This window comes from Sminthopsis crassicaudata, chromosome 2 (assembly GCF_048593235.1).
Source record: "Sminthopsis crassicaudata isolate SCR6 chromosome 2, ASM4859323v1, whole genome shotgun sequence".
In the NCBI taxonomy this organism is placed as follows: domain Eukaryota; kingdom Metazoa; phylum Chordata; class Mammalia; order Dasyuromorphia; family Dasyuridae; genus Sminthopsis; species Sminthopsis crassicaudata.
This window is the reverse complement of record NC_133618.1, coordinates 531,614,941-531,635,589: the sequence shown is the minus strand read 5'-3', so window position 1 is coordinate 531,635,589 and position 20,649 is coordinate 531,614,941. Positions and strand designations below refer to the sequence as shown.

At 35.0% G+C, this 20,649-nt stretch overlaps 1 protein-coding gene across 2 annotated transcripts in view; it reads left to right on the top strand.

Moving 5' to 3' along the window:
- MYO1E (myosin IE) overlaps positions 1 to 20,649 on the top strand; it is a 223,413-nt gene that overhangs the window by 142,485 nt on the left and 60,279 nt on the right. For both annotated transcript variants that reach the window (XM_074294635.1, XM_074294637.1), the window contains exons 17-18: positions 6,630 to 6,736; positions 16,525 to 16,623. In XM_074294635.1, the coding sequence (XP_074150736.1) occupies positions 6,630 to 6,736; positions 16,525 to 16,623 (206 nt within the window). The remainder of the gene's footprint in view (positions 1 to 6,629; positions 6,737 to 16,524; positions 16,624 to 20,649) is intronic.

Genomic DNA, 20,649 nt, shown 5'->3' with positions numbered 1-20,649 from the left:
TCTCAAATTTTCTTGGTCTTCTTGATCATTCTCTTTTGTATCCCAGGAATATTGTACGTATATTTATTTTCCATCTTAGATTATGAATCTGAAAAAAGGGTTAGTATGCTATCCATATTGTATCCTCACTGCTGCTTATTAACATACCTTTCGTGTTTTACTTAGTTTTTTCAATCTAATGATTTCATTGGTACAGAGAATTCCTAAAGAGGATATTGTTTCCCCCAGTACAATACAATTGTTCTCTATTGTTTTAGGGAGCTGAAACAATAAGAATTGAAATTCCTTGCCTAGATCCAATGCTAATATGTTTCCCTGATTCCCGACTGGCCTTTTATTCACGTTGTCAAGATGCCTTTCACATAATTAGGCATTTAGTAAATATTTGTTTAGTGATAGTGACAGAATCATTAGAACATCTCCAAGCTTCCCAGTCTCCATTATTTTGGAGTATCAAAGAAAGATTGGGTTCAATATAATTTTAGTGCTAAGAGTTAAATTTAAATGTTGATGTTTGAGTATAGTATATTACTGTGTTTAATATTCTTTAAAAATTAACAATCCATAGATGGTAAGTATCATACCTTAGCTAAACAGAAAATTGAATTAATAGAACCCATGGGGCCCCAATGTTCCTGTATACTGTATAAATCTATGGCTTAATGATTTAGGAGCTATTTATATCAAGACCATTCATATGCAAAATTACGAAATAGGGCAAGGGAAGGGGAACTTAATATGGCCCTTTTTTCTATTTTTGTTCATTTTCTAATTGGTTCCTTCTGTTTATTCCTAAGAATTTCCCTTAAGGAAAGAGAAGTAATCTCTGTACAAATTTGTATTGTGGTTTGTAGTTAAAAGGTATTTTCACCAACATGATCTCATTTGATCCCAGAACAATCTTGTGATAATGTATCACTATTATCATTCTTTTGTCAAAATGAGGCATCATGGCATAATGGATAGAAGACTTGAGGTTCAAATCCTGTCTCTGATACATGACCCTAAAGCAAACCAACTAGACTCTAAATGCTTTGTTGGTTTTCAGTTGTTATTGTTTTTTCAGTCATCTCTGATTGATTCTTGTTGGTCCGATTTGAATTTTCTTGGCAAAAATACTGAAGTGATTTGCCATATAACTTAGGAAAGTGAGGCAGAGTTAATTAACTTGCCCAGAGCCATGCACTATGTGTCTGAGGTTAGATTTTGAACTCATGAAGATGAATCTTCCTGCCTCCAGGCTCAGCACTCCAACCACTGAGCCACCCAGCTGCCCTTTCTCTCTGGGGTAAGACTGTTCATTGTGAACAAGTTGTGGACCTGCATTTGTGGCAGATTTTTCTTACCAGGTGTTTCATACAGAAATAAAATCATAGGCTTACATAAATACATTTTTATAAGAGAAGTAAGGCTCAGAAAGAGAGGTTTAAATGAGACTTGGTAAGTCATAGAGCCCAGGGTTCTAATACCAACTCTACAATGCTACTTGGGCAAAATTCAATTCAAGCAAATGATTCCATTTGTCATTAGCTCTCCTAATGACATAGTGGAGGAGGAGAAGCTGGAAAACATTGGCATTGGTGAGGCTCTGGACTTGTGAATTGGATTTGCCATGAAGGGTCCTTTGCCTAGCCTGGCCCCAGAGGAAATTGTGACATGGGCAGAGTTTCAGTTCAGTGCCATCTCTGGAGTACTGTATTCAGTTCTAAAATGGAATTTGGGGACAGCCAGATTGGAAAGAGGAGTAGAGACAAAAGGAACTGGGAGGGGGATTTGGCTTGGAGAAGTAAGCAGTTGTGAAGAGATTTGATCACTCTCTTGCCCTGCTTTACCCCAGGGACAGAATTTAGAACAGTGGGAGTAGAATTATATTCAAATTCATAAATACTGAGTTTTAACCTTCCATGTTTGACACCCTGTGATAGCCTCTAGGGAGACAAAGACAAAAAAAAAAAAAATCTTCACTGTTAAGAGATTTATATTTCACTGCAGAGAGGAAATTTTTAGCTCAGAAAAGAAATATATTTCCTAACAATCAATCATTCAAAACTTTAAAAAAAACAGTTTGGGGAAGTAAATGAGTTCCTCTTTATAATACATCTTCAAGCAGAATCTTGCTGATCATTTGTTGCCTTGGCAAGAGGTAGGGGGAGCAGTATAGAAAGAATTCATTTTCATATAAGACCACTGATATCCCTTCCAACTTGGAAATTCTGATTCCATCTATTCCCTTTTTCTTTCTGTTCCTCACTCTTCCCCTCTCCCTTATTTCTTTTTTAATTTTCTGCTTACTAATGCCCATCTATGGCCCCTGAATGCTTAAAGTACCTTCCCAAGCCTTATATTAATAAATATTAATAAAACACCTCTTGTTCTATATTTCCCTTCCCTACTTTTTCTTTATAACCCCATTCCCTTTGGACCTTGTGCTGACAAACTAATAAACTACTTTGTGCCAAGGAAATAATAGAATGATTGCTCTATTATGTTGCATAAATACTGTATAAGTTATTATTACCTAACTCATTCACCTTCCCTCCCTTTGCTTTCCCTGACAGTCTCCTCCCCCACCACCATATGTTTTTTTTTTAATCAATGTTGAAGGCAATATTTTGACTCAGGAGTAGACTAGTTTCAGCCATAGGCCTCTGAAGGATTGTATTTTTTTAGCTACCTATTTCTCCCTCCCCCACAGCACTGGAATTGCCATCATAAGAATGGTGAGTGGGTGGGTGGGTACAAACACCTCTTCCAGGAGGTGCTTCTACTTTATTTCTCCAATTTACAGCAAAACAACGAATTATAGAAGCCTCTCATTATGACTTACAGGGCCAGGATAGCCTCTTGGCTCGGGGTCTGAGAGAGCCTTATGACTTAAGGTCAGAAAGAGCCTTCTCATTTAAGCCCCAGGAGGGTTGTAGTGAAGAGGGCTGGTCTAGGAAACTTTTGCTGTTTATTCCCTCTTATTTGTAGCCTCGGATAGCCCTGAGATGGGGTGGGGAGGGGGGAATGACTGACTTCATTCTTATACTTGAATGTGCTTTATTCCCCAAATACCCAAATAGACACCTCAGACTGTGATTCACATTGCCACATGGCAGCCCTAACCAAAAACTGACTCTGATTTGCCTTAAGAAGCAGCAAAACAGCATAACATGTACTAGTAAGAATACTGGACTTTCTGTCAAGAAGTTCTGGGTTTGAATTGTCCTCAGATGCTTATTAGCTATGCGAACCTGGACAAGTAAGTCCCCCAACTAACTCTTTCTGGGCCTCAATTTATTAGGATCTAAAATGGACCACTAGGAGATACGGTGGCTAGAGTATGATTCTGGGGTCAGGAAGACTCATCTTTGTTCATTCAAATAAGGTCTCAAAAAAGGCAAATCACTCTAGTACCTTTGCTAACAAGATCCCAAATAGGGTCACAAAGAGTTGGAAAAGATTGAACAGCGAGGTAGAGTTGATAATAGCACATACCTCAGACTTGGTGGGGAAATCAGATGAGACAGTATATATAAAGTATTTGTTAAACCTCAAGTGTCATGTGTGTGTGTGTATGTGTGTGTGTGTGTGTGTGTGTATATATATATATATATATATATATACAGAGAGAGAGAGAGAGACAGAGACTTAGGTTATAACTGTGGTATTGTTGTTTCTTCTAAGAGAGATGACAGATAAGTCTTTTCTAAGGATGTTCATTCATTTAATTTCCCTTTTCCCCAGTTTTTTAAAGACAAGAGTCTCAGACCTTGTTTATTTCTTTCCTTTCTCTGGACTAAGGGTTAAGCTAAGACTCCTTCAAGATCTTAAGAAAGTTAGTTAACTTTAAAGAAAAGGAGGCATGGCATTTATGCAAATACCTGAACTGGAAGGCAGAATGTGCTAGGAGCCATATGAGAAGTATAGAGTCTAATAGGAGTTGAGGTTGGTGGAAACTTTTGAGAATATTTATATGAACAATAGCAAGTCTCTTAAGTTCAAAGGGCCAAAAGCCTCTCTGGCCTGGGCCAAATCACTCACTATCCAAGAGTTATCGTCAGTGAGCAAATCCCAAGGTTTTCAGCTCTCCACCTGGGATTGGATAATTCTTTGAATTCTTTGAATCAATAGATATGGCAAATTTTTTCTATATTTCAGAATTTTATCTAGCATTTAGCTATACTTTGTAAGAAAGATTACATTCCATGTTTATTTGAAATGTCAAACATTTCACTTCTTAAATCAAGCTATTTATAATTTTATGAACAAAAGTAGCACTAAATGGAAATTAACATTCTTCCTGAATCATAGGGTGAGAAGGCAGGTTAAAATTGTCTTCAATATTGCCCCACCTTCAGAGATGAGGGTTTCTATATAGTTAATATCTAATAAAATTCTCTGGACAAGAGTGGATTACCAAGAATTTGTGTAGCTGTATATTTATTGAAGGCCTTCTAATAATAAGTAGCCAACATTTATATCATAAGATTTGCAAAACTCTACAAATACTATTTCATTTTATCTTCACAATAAACCTTGGGAAGTGAGTGCTTTGTTATCCTCCTTGTAAAAATGAGGAAATGTACAAATGAGAGAGGTTAAATGGTTTGCCCAAGGTCATTCAGTGTCTCAGGCTAAATTTGAACTGGTCTTCCTAGACTTCAGATCCAGCTCTCTGATCATTATACCACCTAGCTGCCTAAATCTCTGGTGGTGTTTGAAAAAGTGGATTCTAACTTAAATTCATCAGTTTCCTTCTGATCTTATGGGAGAATTGTCATCTATAAATTCCTAATTTTTCTTAGAGAAACCTAGTACCTAATAAAGATAACTATGGCTTATTTTTCTCAAATAGAATGACTATTCTCTCTCCACTTATTATTGGACCCTGCCTAAAGCTGTCTCACCCATCTGATGTAATTCTTATTGTATTCTCTAAATCTTCCCTTATCTGAGTTGAATGACCCAGAAGCTTAAGTCATCTTTGGCATTTTGGATTTTTCTAATGCTACTATGTAGAAGTTGTAATGCAAAGCCAGCACTTAAAAGCTTTCTAGTTCATCTCTTCACTCAGAAAGGGAGTAAGCCAGGGCAGGAGTGGAAAGGACAGTGAGGGAGAGATTTATTATAACCAACTCTGGAGTTGTTCAGTCTTTTCTCTATTATTCTAAGTAAATCAGATTTGAGTCCAGAATTAATTTCATATTTTAAAAGGAAAGGATAGAGTCACTTTACTTCCTATTTTTAAAATTATGTACTGTTTTGCTTGGATAGTATAAAAGGAACATGGATGACTAAGTTTTTTCAGCTACTCTTCCATTTCTATCTTACAGCTGATTTGCCTACAGGGTAGCTAGGTGGCACAGTGGATAGATTTCTAGTCCTGGAATGGGGAGGACCTGAATTCAAATCCAGTCTTAGACACTAACTGTGTGGTCCTGGACAACCTCAATCACCCCCACCCAAAAAAAATTATCTACATGTAAGCCTTTGTATCCCCACCATTGTACTGAATCTATTAGAGAAAGTCAGTTGTGATTTCCTAATTATCTGATTAAATGAGCTTTTTTCAGTCTTCATTTTCCTCATTCTCTCTATAATTTCTGACATTGTCTCTCTTGGATTGAGAGAAAACTTTTCCTTGTTCTATTCTTCCTTCTCTAAATGTAACCTCTCTATCTCCTTTCCTGGGTTATCTTTATCTAAATCACTTAAGGCAGTTATTCCTCCAAAGGTCTTTTAGCCATCTTAACTTCTTTCAGCATTCCCTCTGTTTTAGCAATAGCTCATCTATGGCCACCTCTAGTAAGTGTCCAATGCAAGTTTGCAATCCTGCTCTTCCAAACTTCCAACATTGCACCATACTGCCTCAGGAATTGTGAGGTGTCACCATCACTCCTAAATTCATGACATACTCTTTTTCCTGATTTTTGAATCTTTTTACAATTTGGATCCTGCCTTTTTTTGAATCTGATTTCAGTCTATTCTCCATTATATCACCTTCAGCCAGCCTGGAGTCCTAAACATCACATGCACTTTCCCCCTTCTATGTTACTTAAGATACTTTATGCTTAGAATATTCTCCTTGAGCACCTTTGTCAAAATCAATAAAAATATCACCTCTTCTATGAAAAATCATCTCTGTGGTACATTATCATCTAGCACTGTCATCTGGGTCTGGGTTCTACACTGTGCTGTAAGATACAGGAAGGTTCAGACAGGTACTTGTGCAAAATTTTGTATCCCTTCCAGTATCTTGTACAATGAATGCTGTTCACAGGAGGCATTTACTAAGCGTTTGTCATATTGAATCAGTCTGCTTTTTAAATAAAAATGAGCTTTATTGGTGGCACTAGAAATGTCTTTATGACTTCAATGTCCATAATTCAAGTAGGCAAATATTCCAATCAGCATGTTTTGTAGGAGGATCATAACAAAAGCATTGGAAGGATGGCAAAGAGGAACAAGAAAAATCAATAGCTTTTGTTAATAAAATATCATGTGGCTTATTAAATTTAATCTATATTGATAACATTTATACTCAGCAATAGTTCCATAAAGACGCCTTGTAAAAAATCTGAAAATTGCTATATATTGGGGATCTTCTATGCATCTAAAAGTGTATCTATTCCTTTTCTCCCCAGAAACAAGCCAATGACCTTGTCAGTACCCTGATGAGATGTACACCCCACTATATTCGCTGCATAAAGCCCAATGAGACCAAAAAGTCCCATGACTGGGAAGAAAGCAGGTAATGTGAAATCAAAGGATGGGGGAAGGGAGCCTGATATAAACAATGCTTTCTTTGAGTCATGACTGCTGCTGCAGGAGAGAGGGAGGGAGAGAGAGAGAGGGGGGGGGGGAAGAAGGAGTGGGAGGGAGATTGTTGTTTAAGTGTGGCTAAAGATGTATTATAATAGTCAGAGAACATGCTCATCCATCTAATCATTCTATGTCACCTTACCACAAGATGATTTGGAATGGCTCCCAGATATACCCATCAAAGGCTTTTTGAGAAATTTTTACAATGTCAAACCTATATAGATTTTCCACCATCTCTGAAAATTATTTTGGTCAGTCTGGGTATAATCCAGGGACAAAAATTCCTCAGGTTTGATAATATTACTGGGTCGTGATGGGTTTTAAATTTAGTTCAAAGCTCTGTGTAGGCATTCTTTATGTATCCAGATCCTTGAAGACATTAGCAGGATGTGGCATATAATGCTTAGGCTCTGCCTCAAAAACACTGACTCTGAGAGCTGGTTTAAAAAGCAAGCTGTCCTTTACTTTTGCTCTCATGAATCAGCTTGCTTATAAAAGCAGCAAGGAGAAAATACTCTATGTTCTGTCTCTCCATCCAAGGAAAGTATTGATGTTCAAAGAGTGGCTGTGTTAGAGGGGAAACAGCTCTGGGAGCAGTGGGGAACATAGATGGCATTCAGAGACCCTCGCCACAGTTTCTTAGCTCCTTAATGAGCCCCATGTCACACAGATGCATAGTTGCAGTCGTCCAGATCCTTCTCCCTCATAAATATCTCAGAGAGACCTGTCCTGTACTTGATTGGGTACAGGCAGTGCCAGAAGGTAATTCACAGATGTAATCATTGTCTCCTACTGAAAAAAAACCCATTTCAGGAGTTTTGATCCTGAACCTAAGAGAACATGAGAAGGAATGTGAGATGAGAAATCATGGCCATCCAACACCATGAATCTTAGAGCAAAGTACCCATTTCAGCTGGTAGATAAAGGGTTCTTAACCCCTTTTGTGGTCCTAACTTTTGGCAGGCTGGTGAAGCCTGTGGAACCATTCTCAGAATAATATTTGTATATTTGTGGACTTTCATTAGACCATTTCTAGTGTGGTGCAGGAAGGAAAAAGAAATTTACTTAATAACTTTGTATATTTAGAAGGAATAGCAAATTATACATGGTGGAATTAGTTTCATATACAATTATTTTTTTTATTATCCTACATTATGAAAATTAAAATAAAAGGAAAATAAGTCAAGAAAAAGAGAATCCTATGTTATTGCCCCCCTTCTGTTGTGTATTATATTAAACACACACACATATGTATTGTTACAATCTAAAAATCACTTACCTTATCAGGCTAGGCTGGTCCAGGGCAGGTGGGGAGAAGGGAAAAGACATAGACGTCAATAAAGAATATAGAGTTGCAAGAAGGGTTGTACCGAAGCAGCACAAAGGTAACTCAATTGAGCCCATTTCTAAATTTTTAATGTATTTACGTCTCAGAAATCAGCAGATGCTACACGTCATGGCTTGATTTATAATTTTGTTGATTGCCAAACGTAAGGTGATGAAGTTAATAATGCAACTTACTGAAAAGGGTGTCTTGTATACCTTTTTTTTTTTTTTTTTTTCTCCTCTCAGAAGAGCCTGTGTTAGACATTTAACATCACACCCATGTCTGGAAGGAACCCTTTTCCATTTATAAAATGAGAGGGTTTTATAAATGGAGAAAGGGAAGCCTAAAAAGATTTAAGTGATATATTTAGGAATGAGCTCTGGACTTCTCCAAGTGCAATTCCCCTAGCTCACATACAAGTCAGGAGGAGAGCTGGGATTAAAATTTTCCAAACTGCTCATTCTTAATCCTGTGAAAAAGCTGAACTAAACAGCTAGGAATCAACTTTATATTTTAAGAAATCTCCAATAAAGGAAATTCTTAACACATCCTTCTCAAGATCACCCTCTCTTGGTATCAGTAAGTCAATATCCAAAAAAAAAAAAAAAAAAAATCATTAGGTATCATTTGAACAGTGGAATTGCATCAGTTATTTTAGTTCAACTAATTTTTTTTTTAACTTTCAGTTTTATTGGTGTATTTTGTGTTGTACTTTATAAAACTTTATAGATTACTATGACTTCATGAGAGATTTCTGATAACACAGTATATTAATTAAGTGAGGCTAATAATATAATGACCTGATCTGAATGTTTATGGACATTCTCTCTATATATAGTACCCTCCCCAGCTTCTCATTACAAATTAATAGAAAGCATCACTTTCAGAAAACTTAGCAAACTGTATTCAGTAAATATCTTTATTATTAGGAACATCTCTTCCAATTCATCTTCTACAACATAAGTGGTTTTACCACCGTTTCAATTTTTAATTTTCCTTTTGAAAAATCAAGCCTACTTCTTTTCAAGGCCAGGAGACTTCTAGTATGGTGATGTAAGGGAGATAATTTTTCTTGTGTTGTATCTTTAACGTTTCCCCTCAAATTAGGGTTATTTCTTGAGTAAATGGGTGGGAAAATTACCATGCACCATCACATGCAACCAATTCTCTTACTATGGCCATTGTGAGGCTAGAGACTACACTATATAGGATAAGGATGTATTTACTTCACCCTTCATCTCCACGTAGCCCTAGAAATAAACTTTTTTATATTTCACATGAGGCTATAATGCATTTTATGTACATTATCTCTCCTGATCTTCAAACAATCCTAGAAGGGGAAACTGAGGTTCTTAAAAGTCAGGTGACTTTGAGTCTAGGTTAGCCAATATATCTTTTCCTACCCTACTGAATTTTGCTGGATTAGCAGCAGCATACTCCATTTCTGAATATATCCTCCCTTTCCTGGTGGGTCAGAGGAAGAGAAAGAAGGGAAGAAAAGAATCACCATTGTACTCGTGAAAGAAAAAAATCAATAATATACTCAGACATAAGTTGGTTGGAAACAATTTTATTTATTTAACATTCTAAATTCAAGAATTTCTAGCTATAGAAAATTTCAAATTGATACAATCCATCCCATACCCTTAGTCATCTCTCTATCATAGGCAGTTTAAAGTAACATTTATAGAAATCTTGAACAAGAAAAAAGAAAGGATTAAGGGAATAAGCATTTATTTGGTGCCTGCTATGTTCCAGGAACTGTGCTAAATGCCTTATAAATATTATTTCATTTATTTCTTTCAACAATCCTGGAAGGTAGGTATTATTATTATCTCCATTTTATATTGAATGAAAGGAGGCAAGTACATTTTAAGTAACCTGCCCCAGGATCACATAGCTGCCACATTTCTGCATTTGAATTCAGGTCTTCAGCACTAGCACTCTATTCACTACTTAGCTACCAGTGAAAACTACTTTGTATTCATTTTACTTAAATATAAACTATCTGCTATTCCACATAGCTTCCTCAGAATCAAAACTCAAACCCAGATTATTGTTGACTTCAATTCCAGTACTCATGGACCAAGACCTCAAGAAATCTCAGAAGTAAATCATCTTGTAATTTCCTAATACTATAGCATCATCTTTTCAAAAAGATAACTTTAGTGGGTTAAGCCCTAGTAGATATAGCCTAAATTTATTTAAATTTTAGTAAAAATTTACTTTAAATTTTACTAATTTTTTGTTATTTACTAAATAAGAAATAGCTTTTCAGTACATTAGCTTTGCTGGGGTTATTTAATTTCCCCCACCTATGAATTGTGAGCAGACACAACAAGAATGTTAGGTAACAATGATTAATCAAAAGGCATCTGCATTGCTGGATGTCCTTATGCAGTCAAAGCTTAGCTATTGGTGGACTTTGTTACTCAGATCAGAAACTGTGTGCAGTTTGTGCATTGTGGGTTTGGGTTTCTTTACTCCTCCTTGAAAAATGTGTTTCTGTTTGGATCCTGGCAAAACCACTTGGCCTGAAATCTGAAATGCTGCCATAGCACAATTCTCAGGCCTTGACCTACTTGAGGTTAATGGCTAATGGGAGGCTTGATGAGAGGACTCCTCTCTGGAGGGGAAAACAATTCAGGTTCTGAAACAACGCCGTATTGCTAGAAACTGTCTGATGTTGGCAAGGAGGCAGCAAAAGGAAGAATAATGAGGCTTGGCAGTGTTCTCCAGATGTGAACACAAGAGAAAGCTACAAACAGGGAAACATAATTTTTCAGCATCCGATCTCTATCATGAAGGTGGTGTGACTGCTGCTAGTAGTTGGACATAGGACTTCCTTTGATTCCTTGACTACAAAAAAAATACAGATTTCTGGTACTCTCACAGGAGATATGATCGGCAAATCTGTTTTACCAAGGATTTGTCTCTCCGACAGAAATTGCTTGATTGCTTGAGTGAATCATAATGAGTTTTTTTAAGGGATTTTTAAAATTAAAAAAAATATATTTTCCTCTTACAAGTGACTTATACCAAAAGAATGGATTTGGACAGTAGCTCCTGAACTTTGAAATCTCAGAGTTAAGCTAAATTTGAAAATTATGAAATTTCTATTAAAATGAGCCACCTCCCAAAATGTGGTTGAATCTGATTGTAAGAGCAAATGGATAGGAAAAAATGGTAGCTTGTTGTCTCTGAATTGGAATAATCTAGTCCTTTGCAAGCCAAAGTATGCAGCTGCTATTACCCAGATATTTGGGATGAAAGTAGGTTCTTTTTTCTTTCTTTCTTTCTTTTTTTAATGGATTGTCTGGATAGTCCTGACTATTTAGTCTTATCCCAATCACAGTTATACATTTCTTTATAATAGATTTCTTAAAAAATTCTCAAAGTTCATCCTGGACATTTTAAAATAAAGTCCCCCCTTCCCCTTTATGTAAGCTGTTAAAATAATTGAAAATAATAATAATAATAATTAAGGCTCTAAATAGCAAATTTTTGCTGAGAAAATACAGTGCATGGATGTCATGGATAACTTTCAAATAAACATTTTTTACATACATACTTTGTGCCAAACATTGTGCTAAATATTTGAAATGGTCTCTCATCTCAAGGAACTTATAATTTAGCTGGAGAATATCACAGGTACAAATTGTAATACATGATATTATATACATAATACCCACATATATATATATAAATCTATATATATACTTGATGGAAAGGTAGCGGTATTTGGGAGGATGAAAGAAAGCTTCAAGGAGTAGGTGGTGTTTGAATTGAGCTTTAAAGAAACTAAAGAATCTAAGCTGCAAAGATGAACAGGGAGAATATCCAGTTAAGGGAGAACAGCCATTGATAAAAATAGGACTGCACTTGTATTCTGGAGACCTGAATCTTGTGTGTCTTAGCAGTGCTACTAATTCCTACACTCTTGGCTAGGGCTTTAGACCTCTAGGTTTCAGTTTATTATCCATACAATAAGGCAGTTTGATCAGGTGATCTTTAACTTTTTTTTTTTTTTTTTTTTAGGCAATTGGGGTTAAGTGATTTGCCTAAAGTCTCACAGCTAATAAGTGAGGCCAAATTTGAGCTCAGAGCCTTCTGACTCTAGAGCTGGTGTTCTAATCTGTAATAATGTCAGTAACCCACAAAGTCATTAGCTTAAGTGATTGTAGTTTGGTGTTCAAAATGGGAGGCTAAATTGATCAGCTAAGTAGAACTCTCAAATCTCAACTAATAAATAAAAAGAAAGAGATTCTGAAAATTGACAGTTTTTCATTCCTCCAAATTTTTTGGTTCATTATTTAGAGCACGTTTCATAGACCAGAAGCTTTTTACCTTTTTAGACATCTCATACATTATTTCCCTCCATGCATACAATCCAGCCATATTGGTGTATTTCTGATCTGCACATATCTTGCATCTCCATGCCTTTGCCTTCACTTCTCAAAATCCCTGTTTTCCTTTAAGACCTAAATTTAAGGGCCAGCTTTTAAATCATCACTGTAACTAGCATTTATAAGGCATTTTAAGGTTTACAAAGCACTTTATAAATATTACTCATTAGATCTTCAAAACAACTTGGGCAGGAGGTACTGTTATTATCATCTTTTTACAGTTAAGGAAACTGAGGCAGATAGAGGCTGAGTGACTTGTCATAGGGCTAACAAATATCTGAGTCAAGATTTGAACTCAGGTCTTCCTGTCTCTTTGTAAAGTGATCTGTCTGCTTCATGAGCGATTATCTACTAGGGAATATACTTTGTATTCATTCATTTTGCTTGAATTCCAAATGTGCTTATATTTGCCCATTTTGTCTTCCCTATTAAGACTGTAAATTCCTAGAAAGTATGTATTGGTTGTTTTGTTGTTGTTGTTGTTGTTGTTGTTTTAAATAATAAGTTATAAGTACAGTTCTTGTCATAGACTTGGTGCTAAATAAATGCTTGTCAGATGACTGATAAATAAACTAACATAGTCATTGATGTACATTGGATCGTGCCTTTTTTCTCTTACCATCTTATGCTCAGCAACTTCTAATATAATTAGCAATAAGGACTGATCTAGTTATTTCTGTGTGTATATACAAGTCATATTATCCTATGAAAAATAATTTTGGTTCACCCTGTGGAACATTAGATGGTAGATTCTAGGATGATTTTCTCAGTATTTATTCTATTCCATGCATGTTCCAAAATATATTGCTAGTTTAGTGCTGTGTACTAACAAAAAGAAAAATAGAGTTACTTTAAAAAGGATTTGCAGAACAAAGATATTTGAGTTTTCATTGGTCACAAGTACTTTGTGTGGGCATTTGTAGTTATGAGCTTTTATTAGTCTTATTCTAAATTTAGATGATAGTCAAAAGCTACAGTCTCTTCAACTTGAATCAAAATTAAGCTTCAGTTAAGAAAACAAAAAGAATTCATATTTTGGGTCTGGAGTCTTTCAGCTAAATTCAAGGCATGCAACTTCCTCCAGGTTATACTGGTAATATTAGCAGTAATGTAGTGCTTTAATATTTATAAAGTAATTTGCAAATCTTGTCTCATTTATTATCACAACAGTTGTTATTATTCTCATTTTACAGATAATTTGCTGAGGAAGGCAGGTTAAGTAACTTATCCAGGGTCATAATGCTATTAAGAATATGAGGCAGGATTTGAATTCATATCTTCCTAATTCCATGACTTATGCTCTATTTACTTTACCTTCTTGTGGTCTAATATTAGATCCCATTGATGAAACACAGTAATGAACTACAATTGTATTTGTAATTTGGTATAATAATAAAGGTCATGAGAAACGGTGTGGTAGAGTAGACAGAAGGCTAGCCTTAAAATTGGGAATCAATCAACAATCATTTATTAAGCCCTGAATTAGTACCAAGCTTTATGCTAGATGCTAGAAAGAGAGTTACTAGTTTTAAGAGAAAAATGTTTTCTGAGATTGGGGGTTGAAAATAAGAGTGATAAATAGATACAGGCTATATACAAACTAAATATATATTGATTTTGAGAAAACACTATTAAGGGTGTAAGCAGAAGTGAAGAGGGGAAAATATTCTTGCCGTGGGGCACAGTTGTGATGAAAAGGCCTGTATGGAGAACAACAAAGACATCAGTTTTACAGGAGCATAGAATTCATTAGGAAGAATGATATGTAATCAAATGGCCCAGAAAGATAGGCTAGAGCAGATTACAAAGAGAATTAAATGTTGCATAGAAGATTTTGTGTTTTATCTTAAAGACAGTGGTAAACCATTGAAATTTCTTAAGTAGCAAAGTATCATGTTCAGTTCTGCAATTCAAGAGTGTCATTTTGGTAGCTGTACCTAACATAGAATGAAAAGAGGAAAGGTTAAAAGGAAGGTGATTGTGATAATTCAGGCAAAAGATGATGAGGCTCCTGGTAGTGAGACTGTGGAGCTAGAATCTGTGAAACCCATCAATTGAAAAGACAGAGGGAGAAGGGAGTCACAGTGGAGTCAAGGATGACTTTCAAATTATATTTTTCTGACTGACTAGAAGAATGTGGATGTCCTTGAGAGAAACAAAAACATTAGGAAGAAAGGGGGGAAAAGATAAGAATGACCTCTGATATGGATAAAGGGTATATAGAGTCTGAGGTGCTAATATGTTATACAGTTAGAGGTAAGGGCCTAGAACTTGAGAAAGTATTGGATAAGGAAATAGATCTGAGATCACTGAAAGAGAAAGAAGAGAAACAGTCAGTCAGTAAGTATTTATTGAGCACTTACTATGTGCCAGGCACTGGAAATAAAAAAAGGACCAAAGATTAAAAAGTAAGTTAGAAATGGGCTTGGAACAGGATTTCTATAAAAGGTAATGCTTTAACTGAGTCTTAAAAGAGATGAGGAGGGAGAGCATTCTAGGCATGGCTGGCAGTCAATGAAAATATCCAGAATTGAGAGGCGATATGTCTTGTCATTTGTCAAAGAGTGCATATTGAGGTGTAAAGTGGAAGAATACTGGAAAAATAGGAGGCAGGTCAGGCAAGTAGGTGGTGTAGTAGAGAGAGTCATAAGTCATAAAGTCATCTTTGAACTCAAGAAACATTTAGAACTGGCCTTTGAGCCTTACAAGTGTGTACTCTGGACAAGTCATTTAACCCTATTTGTCTCAGTTCTTCATCTGTAAAATGAAATGGAAAAGAAAATAGCAAACCTCTCCACAATCTTTGCCAAGAAAATTCTAACTTTGGTTACAAAAAATCAAATACGACGAAAAATGAAATAAAATTATGTGGGGACAAATGGTGTAGGCTGGAAAGACGTCTGAATGACAAGCAGGATCTTAATTTGATCCTATAGATAATTGGTGAGCATCTACTAGAATTTACTGAGTAAATGGTCAAAGGTTATGCACAGGCAGTTTTCAGATGAACAAATCAAAGTTACCAAAAGGCATGTGAAAAAGTATTCTAAAACACTTTTGATTAGAGAACTACAACATAAAACATAACTATCAGATTGGCTAATATGACCAAAAAAAAAATGTTGGAGAGGATAATTGAGACATTAATTCACTGTTGGTGAAGTTGTGAACCAATCCAACCATTCTGGAGAACAATTTGGAACTATGTCCAAAGGGCAACCAAATTGTACATATGCTTTGATTCTGTAGTACCACTACAAGTCTGTATCCCAAAAGGATCCTTTTAAAAGGGGGAAAGGACCTATATGTGCAAAAATATTCATAGCAGCCCTTTTCATTGTGGCAAAATATTGGAAATTGAAGAGATGCCCATCAATTTGGACAATGGCTGAATAAGCTGTGGTATATAAATGTAATGGAATATGATTGTGCAATAAGAAATCATAAATAGATTTCAGAAAAACCTGAAAAGACTTGTATAAACTGATACAGAGTGAAATGAGCAGAATCAGAAAAACATTGTATACTGTATCAGCAACATTGTATAATGACCAACCCCGAGAGACTTGGGTCTTCTCAGCAACATAGTGACCCAAAAGACAAATACAAAGGATTCACATAGGAAAATACTATCTACATCCAGATAAAGAACTAATGGACTCTAAATGCAGATCAAAGCCTTTTTTCCCCTTCACTTTATTCTGTTTCATTTTTTTTTTCTTTATGTTCTATTTCTTTCACAGCTGTGGCTAATATGGAACTGTGCTTTTACATGTTAATACATGTATAACCTATATCAAATTGCCTTCTATTTTTAAGAGGATGGAAGAAAAATTTGGAATTCAATATCTTGTAAAAATGAATGCTAAAAATTGTTTTGATGTGATTGGGAGAAAAATAATATTTAAGAAAGGAAATACAAAGTGTGGGACCTTTGAATATTACTTAACTTTAAATCTCTTCATGTCCTTTTGATCCTTACAGGGTAAAACATCAAGTGGAATACTTGGGATTAAAAGAAAATATTCGGGTCAGAAGAGCTGGTTATGCTTATCGGCGAGTTTTCCAGAAATTTTTACAGAGGTAATGAAAAAGTGATATCACTGTCTACTCTTTGACAGAGTTTTGCAATAGAATGCAAAGTTTTGCTAAAAACTGTGCTTAATGGCTAGTGGACCTACTATAGAATCATAAATTCAAATGTCACTATAATTATTACCCTAGCTATGCTTGTATATCTTTGTACTGTGAATGGGAAAAGGGTTTATAATCTTGAAGTTAATAGTATAAACAAGGTTTCAAAAGAATGTTTACTTATTTTAAGAAGTTTTTCAATAGTAAACATTTATTAAGTGCCTACTATGTGCCAAGCATTACATAAAGAAAGGCAAAAGACAGTTTCTTCCTTCAAGGAACTTGCAATATAATGGAGGAAAAAATATGCAAAGAACTAAGCACAAATTATACACAGATTAAGTAGGAATAATTAATAGAAGGGAGGAACTAGAATCAGGAGACTGGGACAAGCTTCCTTTTTTACCTGGGACTCAAAGGAATCCAGGAGAAAAAACTGAGGACCACATATGAGTCAATGCCCTAATTACAAATGGTTATCTCTACATTATTTCAGATTTGGCAAGACTTCTGCTTTGTTGGATTGTATATAAATAAATCTACTGCTTTTTTTTTTTTTTTTTTTTATGACTGTCTTATAATTCAGACTTTAATTCAGTGTGACCTGTGAGTGAATCTAAAGTGAGGTTTAATTTTATTTTGTATATCTACTCAATATCTTCTCTTACTGAACGTTGTAATGTAACCCATGTTCTGACCCTAGAATGATCGTGTTCTAGATAGAATTCTAGATAATCCATTGTAGTGACCTGAAAAATGGGATATAAAGTTATGATGTAATAGAGAACTTGACGACTCAACTCTAGCCTTTGAAACCTAATACTTCCAAAAAGAACATTTCCTTTTGAGTTAGTGTTCTCTTTCTGATATCATACATTCAAGACTGCCTGGCAAGATGACCAAGACTACTTAGCATGAAATGTTAGTTGAGGTTTTAAAAATGATAATAATAACAATAATTATAATAATAAATTACCACCTAGTGTGGCTCCTTCCTATTAACGACGTCTTGGGAAATATATAGCTAAAGATATGCCAAGTATGTATAATATAGGAAATATTTTCAAAGCAGAAATGTCTGGATTTAACAAAGTAATAGCTGCTAAATCCAAGTAGATCATAATAGAATTATATCTTTTGTAGGCTCAGTACAGTGATACATTGTACATTGTAGTACATTGTAGGTGCTTAAATATTTTTTTGTTGGGATCTACCCACTGCCTTTTTGACTTTAGACCAATCACATAGCTCTAAATTAGTGATATGGTCCCTTCCAATCCTTGGATCTATGTTGCTGGAGTTTTGAGATTCTTTAGCTCTAATTATCTATGATTCTTTAACGTTGTTTTGGAAAATGGACCAACATCTCATCCCCAGTAAAGTGCTCAGTCTTCTTACATGTCATTGGTTTTGTGCAAATATGAAACATGCAGCAAGAATGGAGTATATGAAAACATGCTTTTGAGAAAAGAGAAGTTTTTAACCAGTAAAGTCTGTATTTTCTTTATATATGTATATGTTATATTATATTTTAATAGTTTTTATTTACCAGATATATACATGGGCAATTTTACAACATTGACAATTGCCAAACCTTTGTTCTAATTTTTCCCCTCCTCTCCCTACCCCCACCCTTGACAGGTTGACCAATACATGTTAAATATGTTAGCGTATAAATTAAATACAATATATATATACATGTCCAAACAGTTGTTTTATAAAGTCTGTATTTTTCAACAAAAGTTTCCATAAATTTTCAAAAACCAAAAAGGCTTCTGATGATGAAAATTTTTATTATGAGAACAAACAAATAGAAATCTGGGAGTAGTCACTTCAAAGAAACTGTCAATTTCTATGAAATGAGTAGATCTTTGAACTAGATTTTTAAGTACATATGTAAAAGAACAATTTTATATAACCAACCCATTCATCATAATAAAGTGTCTCTGAAAGAATTGTAGAAATGGACAGCTAGCTTCCAAAGGCCTTCTGGTCTACAGTCTGTTATCTAAAGTCATGTAATAGCTCACTCTAATTGAGCATTTCATGGAAAAAAATGTCATTATGGGTTGTTTGATAGAGATAACAGCAGCTTATGTTAGGAACACAATGTATTGATGGTAGAATATCATGTCAAGAGAACTCATTGTTCTTTTTATTTTATTTTTTTTTTTTGAGGCTGGGGTTAAGTGACTTGCCCTGGGTCACACAGCTAGGAAGTATTAAGTATCTGAGACCAGATTTGAACTCGGGTCCTCCTGAATTCAGGGCTCATGCTCTATCCACTGTGCCACCTAGCTGCCCCTCTTTTTAATTTTGATTTGCTTAAATGGTGAGTGTCTAATCTAACTCGAGTAAAGACAGAAATAGTTTTAGGCATGAAAAGTTAGTGCTTATTGTTTTGCATCAGTTCATGTACATATTCCTACATTTCTTTGAATTTTCCACATTTGTACTATCTTGTGTCACAATAATATTCCATCACATTCATATATCACAGCTTATTTCAGTCATTCCCCAGGTTTTGGGCATCAACTATGTTTCTAATTTTCTGCATACCAGAATGGAAGAGTTCAGATGTAGGCAGAGGTTCTAATATCTTGGTTGGTCATTACAATTGAGCAGCATTTGGCTTTATTTCAGTCTTCTTTTCATATACATTACTATAGTCATTCAGAAATGTATTTGAAAAGAGCCCTGAAATTAAGTCAAATGCAGACCAATCTTCATCTCAGAAAAAAGATGAGAAAATGTACCTCAAAGGTAGGGAGGTAAAGGTATAGGATGTTATGTATGCAACTCAATATAATATCTGTTAGTTTTACTTAACCATTTTCATCATTATAAAAAAGAATATTAAAAAAGCATTAATTTTTTATATTTTTATTGAAGCTTTTTATTTTCAAAACATATGCAAGGATAACTTTTCACTATTGACCCTTGCAAAATCTTGTATTCCAAGATATAATATATCTTCCTTCCTCTTCCTCCTTCCTCCACCTTCCCTCAACCTCCTCTCCTAAATGGCAAATAATCCATTATATATATATATATATTTAACATGTAAATATATATAAAGCATTATTTTAAAAAATAAAAAAAATGCAATGGATAAACTATCCAAGGATGTCTTTATGTATTTAGGGTATCCTTGATGAAAATATGAGAGGAAAATAGATAGGCTTTTGCTGATGATTTTCTATAGCAACCAACATTTCCAATCTCACAATTAATCAAGAGTATCAACGAATATCATATCACTCTATTATTTGTTGATTTTTTTTTTTTAAAGCATTTGAATCAGTAGAACAAAATTTAGCCTTAAAGATGTCTCCCATGCATACATAACTCAACATTAGGGTCCTAAGATAGAAATAACTGGAAATAATTTTGTTCAGTGATCTACTAAAAATCAGTATCATGATATAAAATAAGCGGTCATGTCTATGCATAAAACAAAGGTGTTCAGGACATTCTTCTCAGAATTCCAAATTGAGGTTGGGTTCCTTCTTTTGGCAGAGTTTTTGAGGAACATTATGTTAATATGTTAATTGCAGGGAATGGATACAATTTTTTGTTATTATTATGGCTTTTTATTTACGAGAGATATGCATGGGTAATTTTTCAGCATTAACCCTTGCAAAGCCTTCTGTTCCACATTATCCTCTCCTTCCCCCCCATCCCTTCCCCTAGATGGCAGGTAGACCAATACATGTTAAATATAACTTTTTTTTTTTTTGACATTACATATCCATGGGTAATTTTTTACAGCATTATCCCATGCACTCACTTCTGTTCCACTCCCTCCCCTAGATAGCAAGTAGTCCCATACATGTTAAATATGTTATAGTATATCCTAGATACAAGATATGTGTGCAGAACCGAATTTTTTGTTGCATATGAAGAATTGGAGTCAGAAGGTAAAAATAACCTGGGGAGAAAAACAAAAATGCAGTTTACACTCATTTCCCAGTG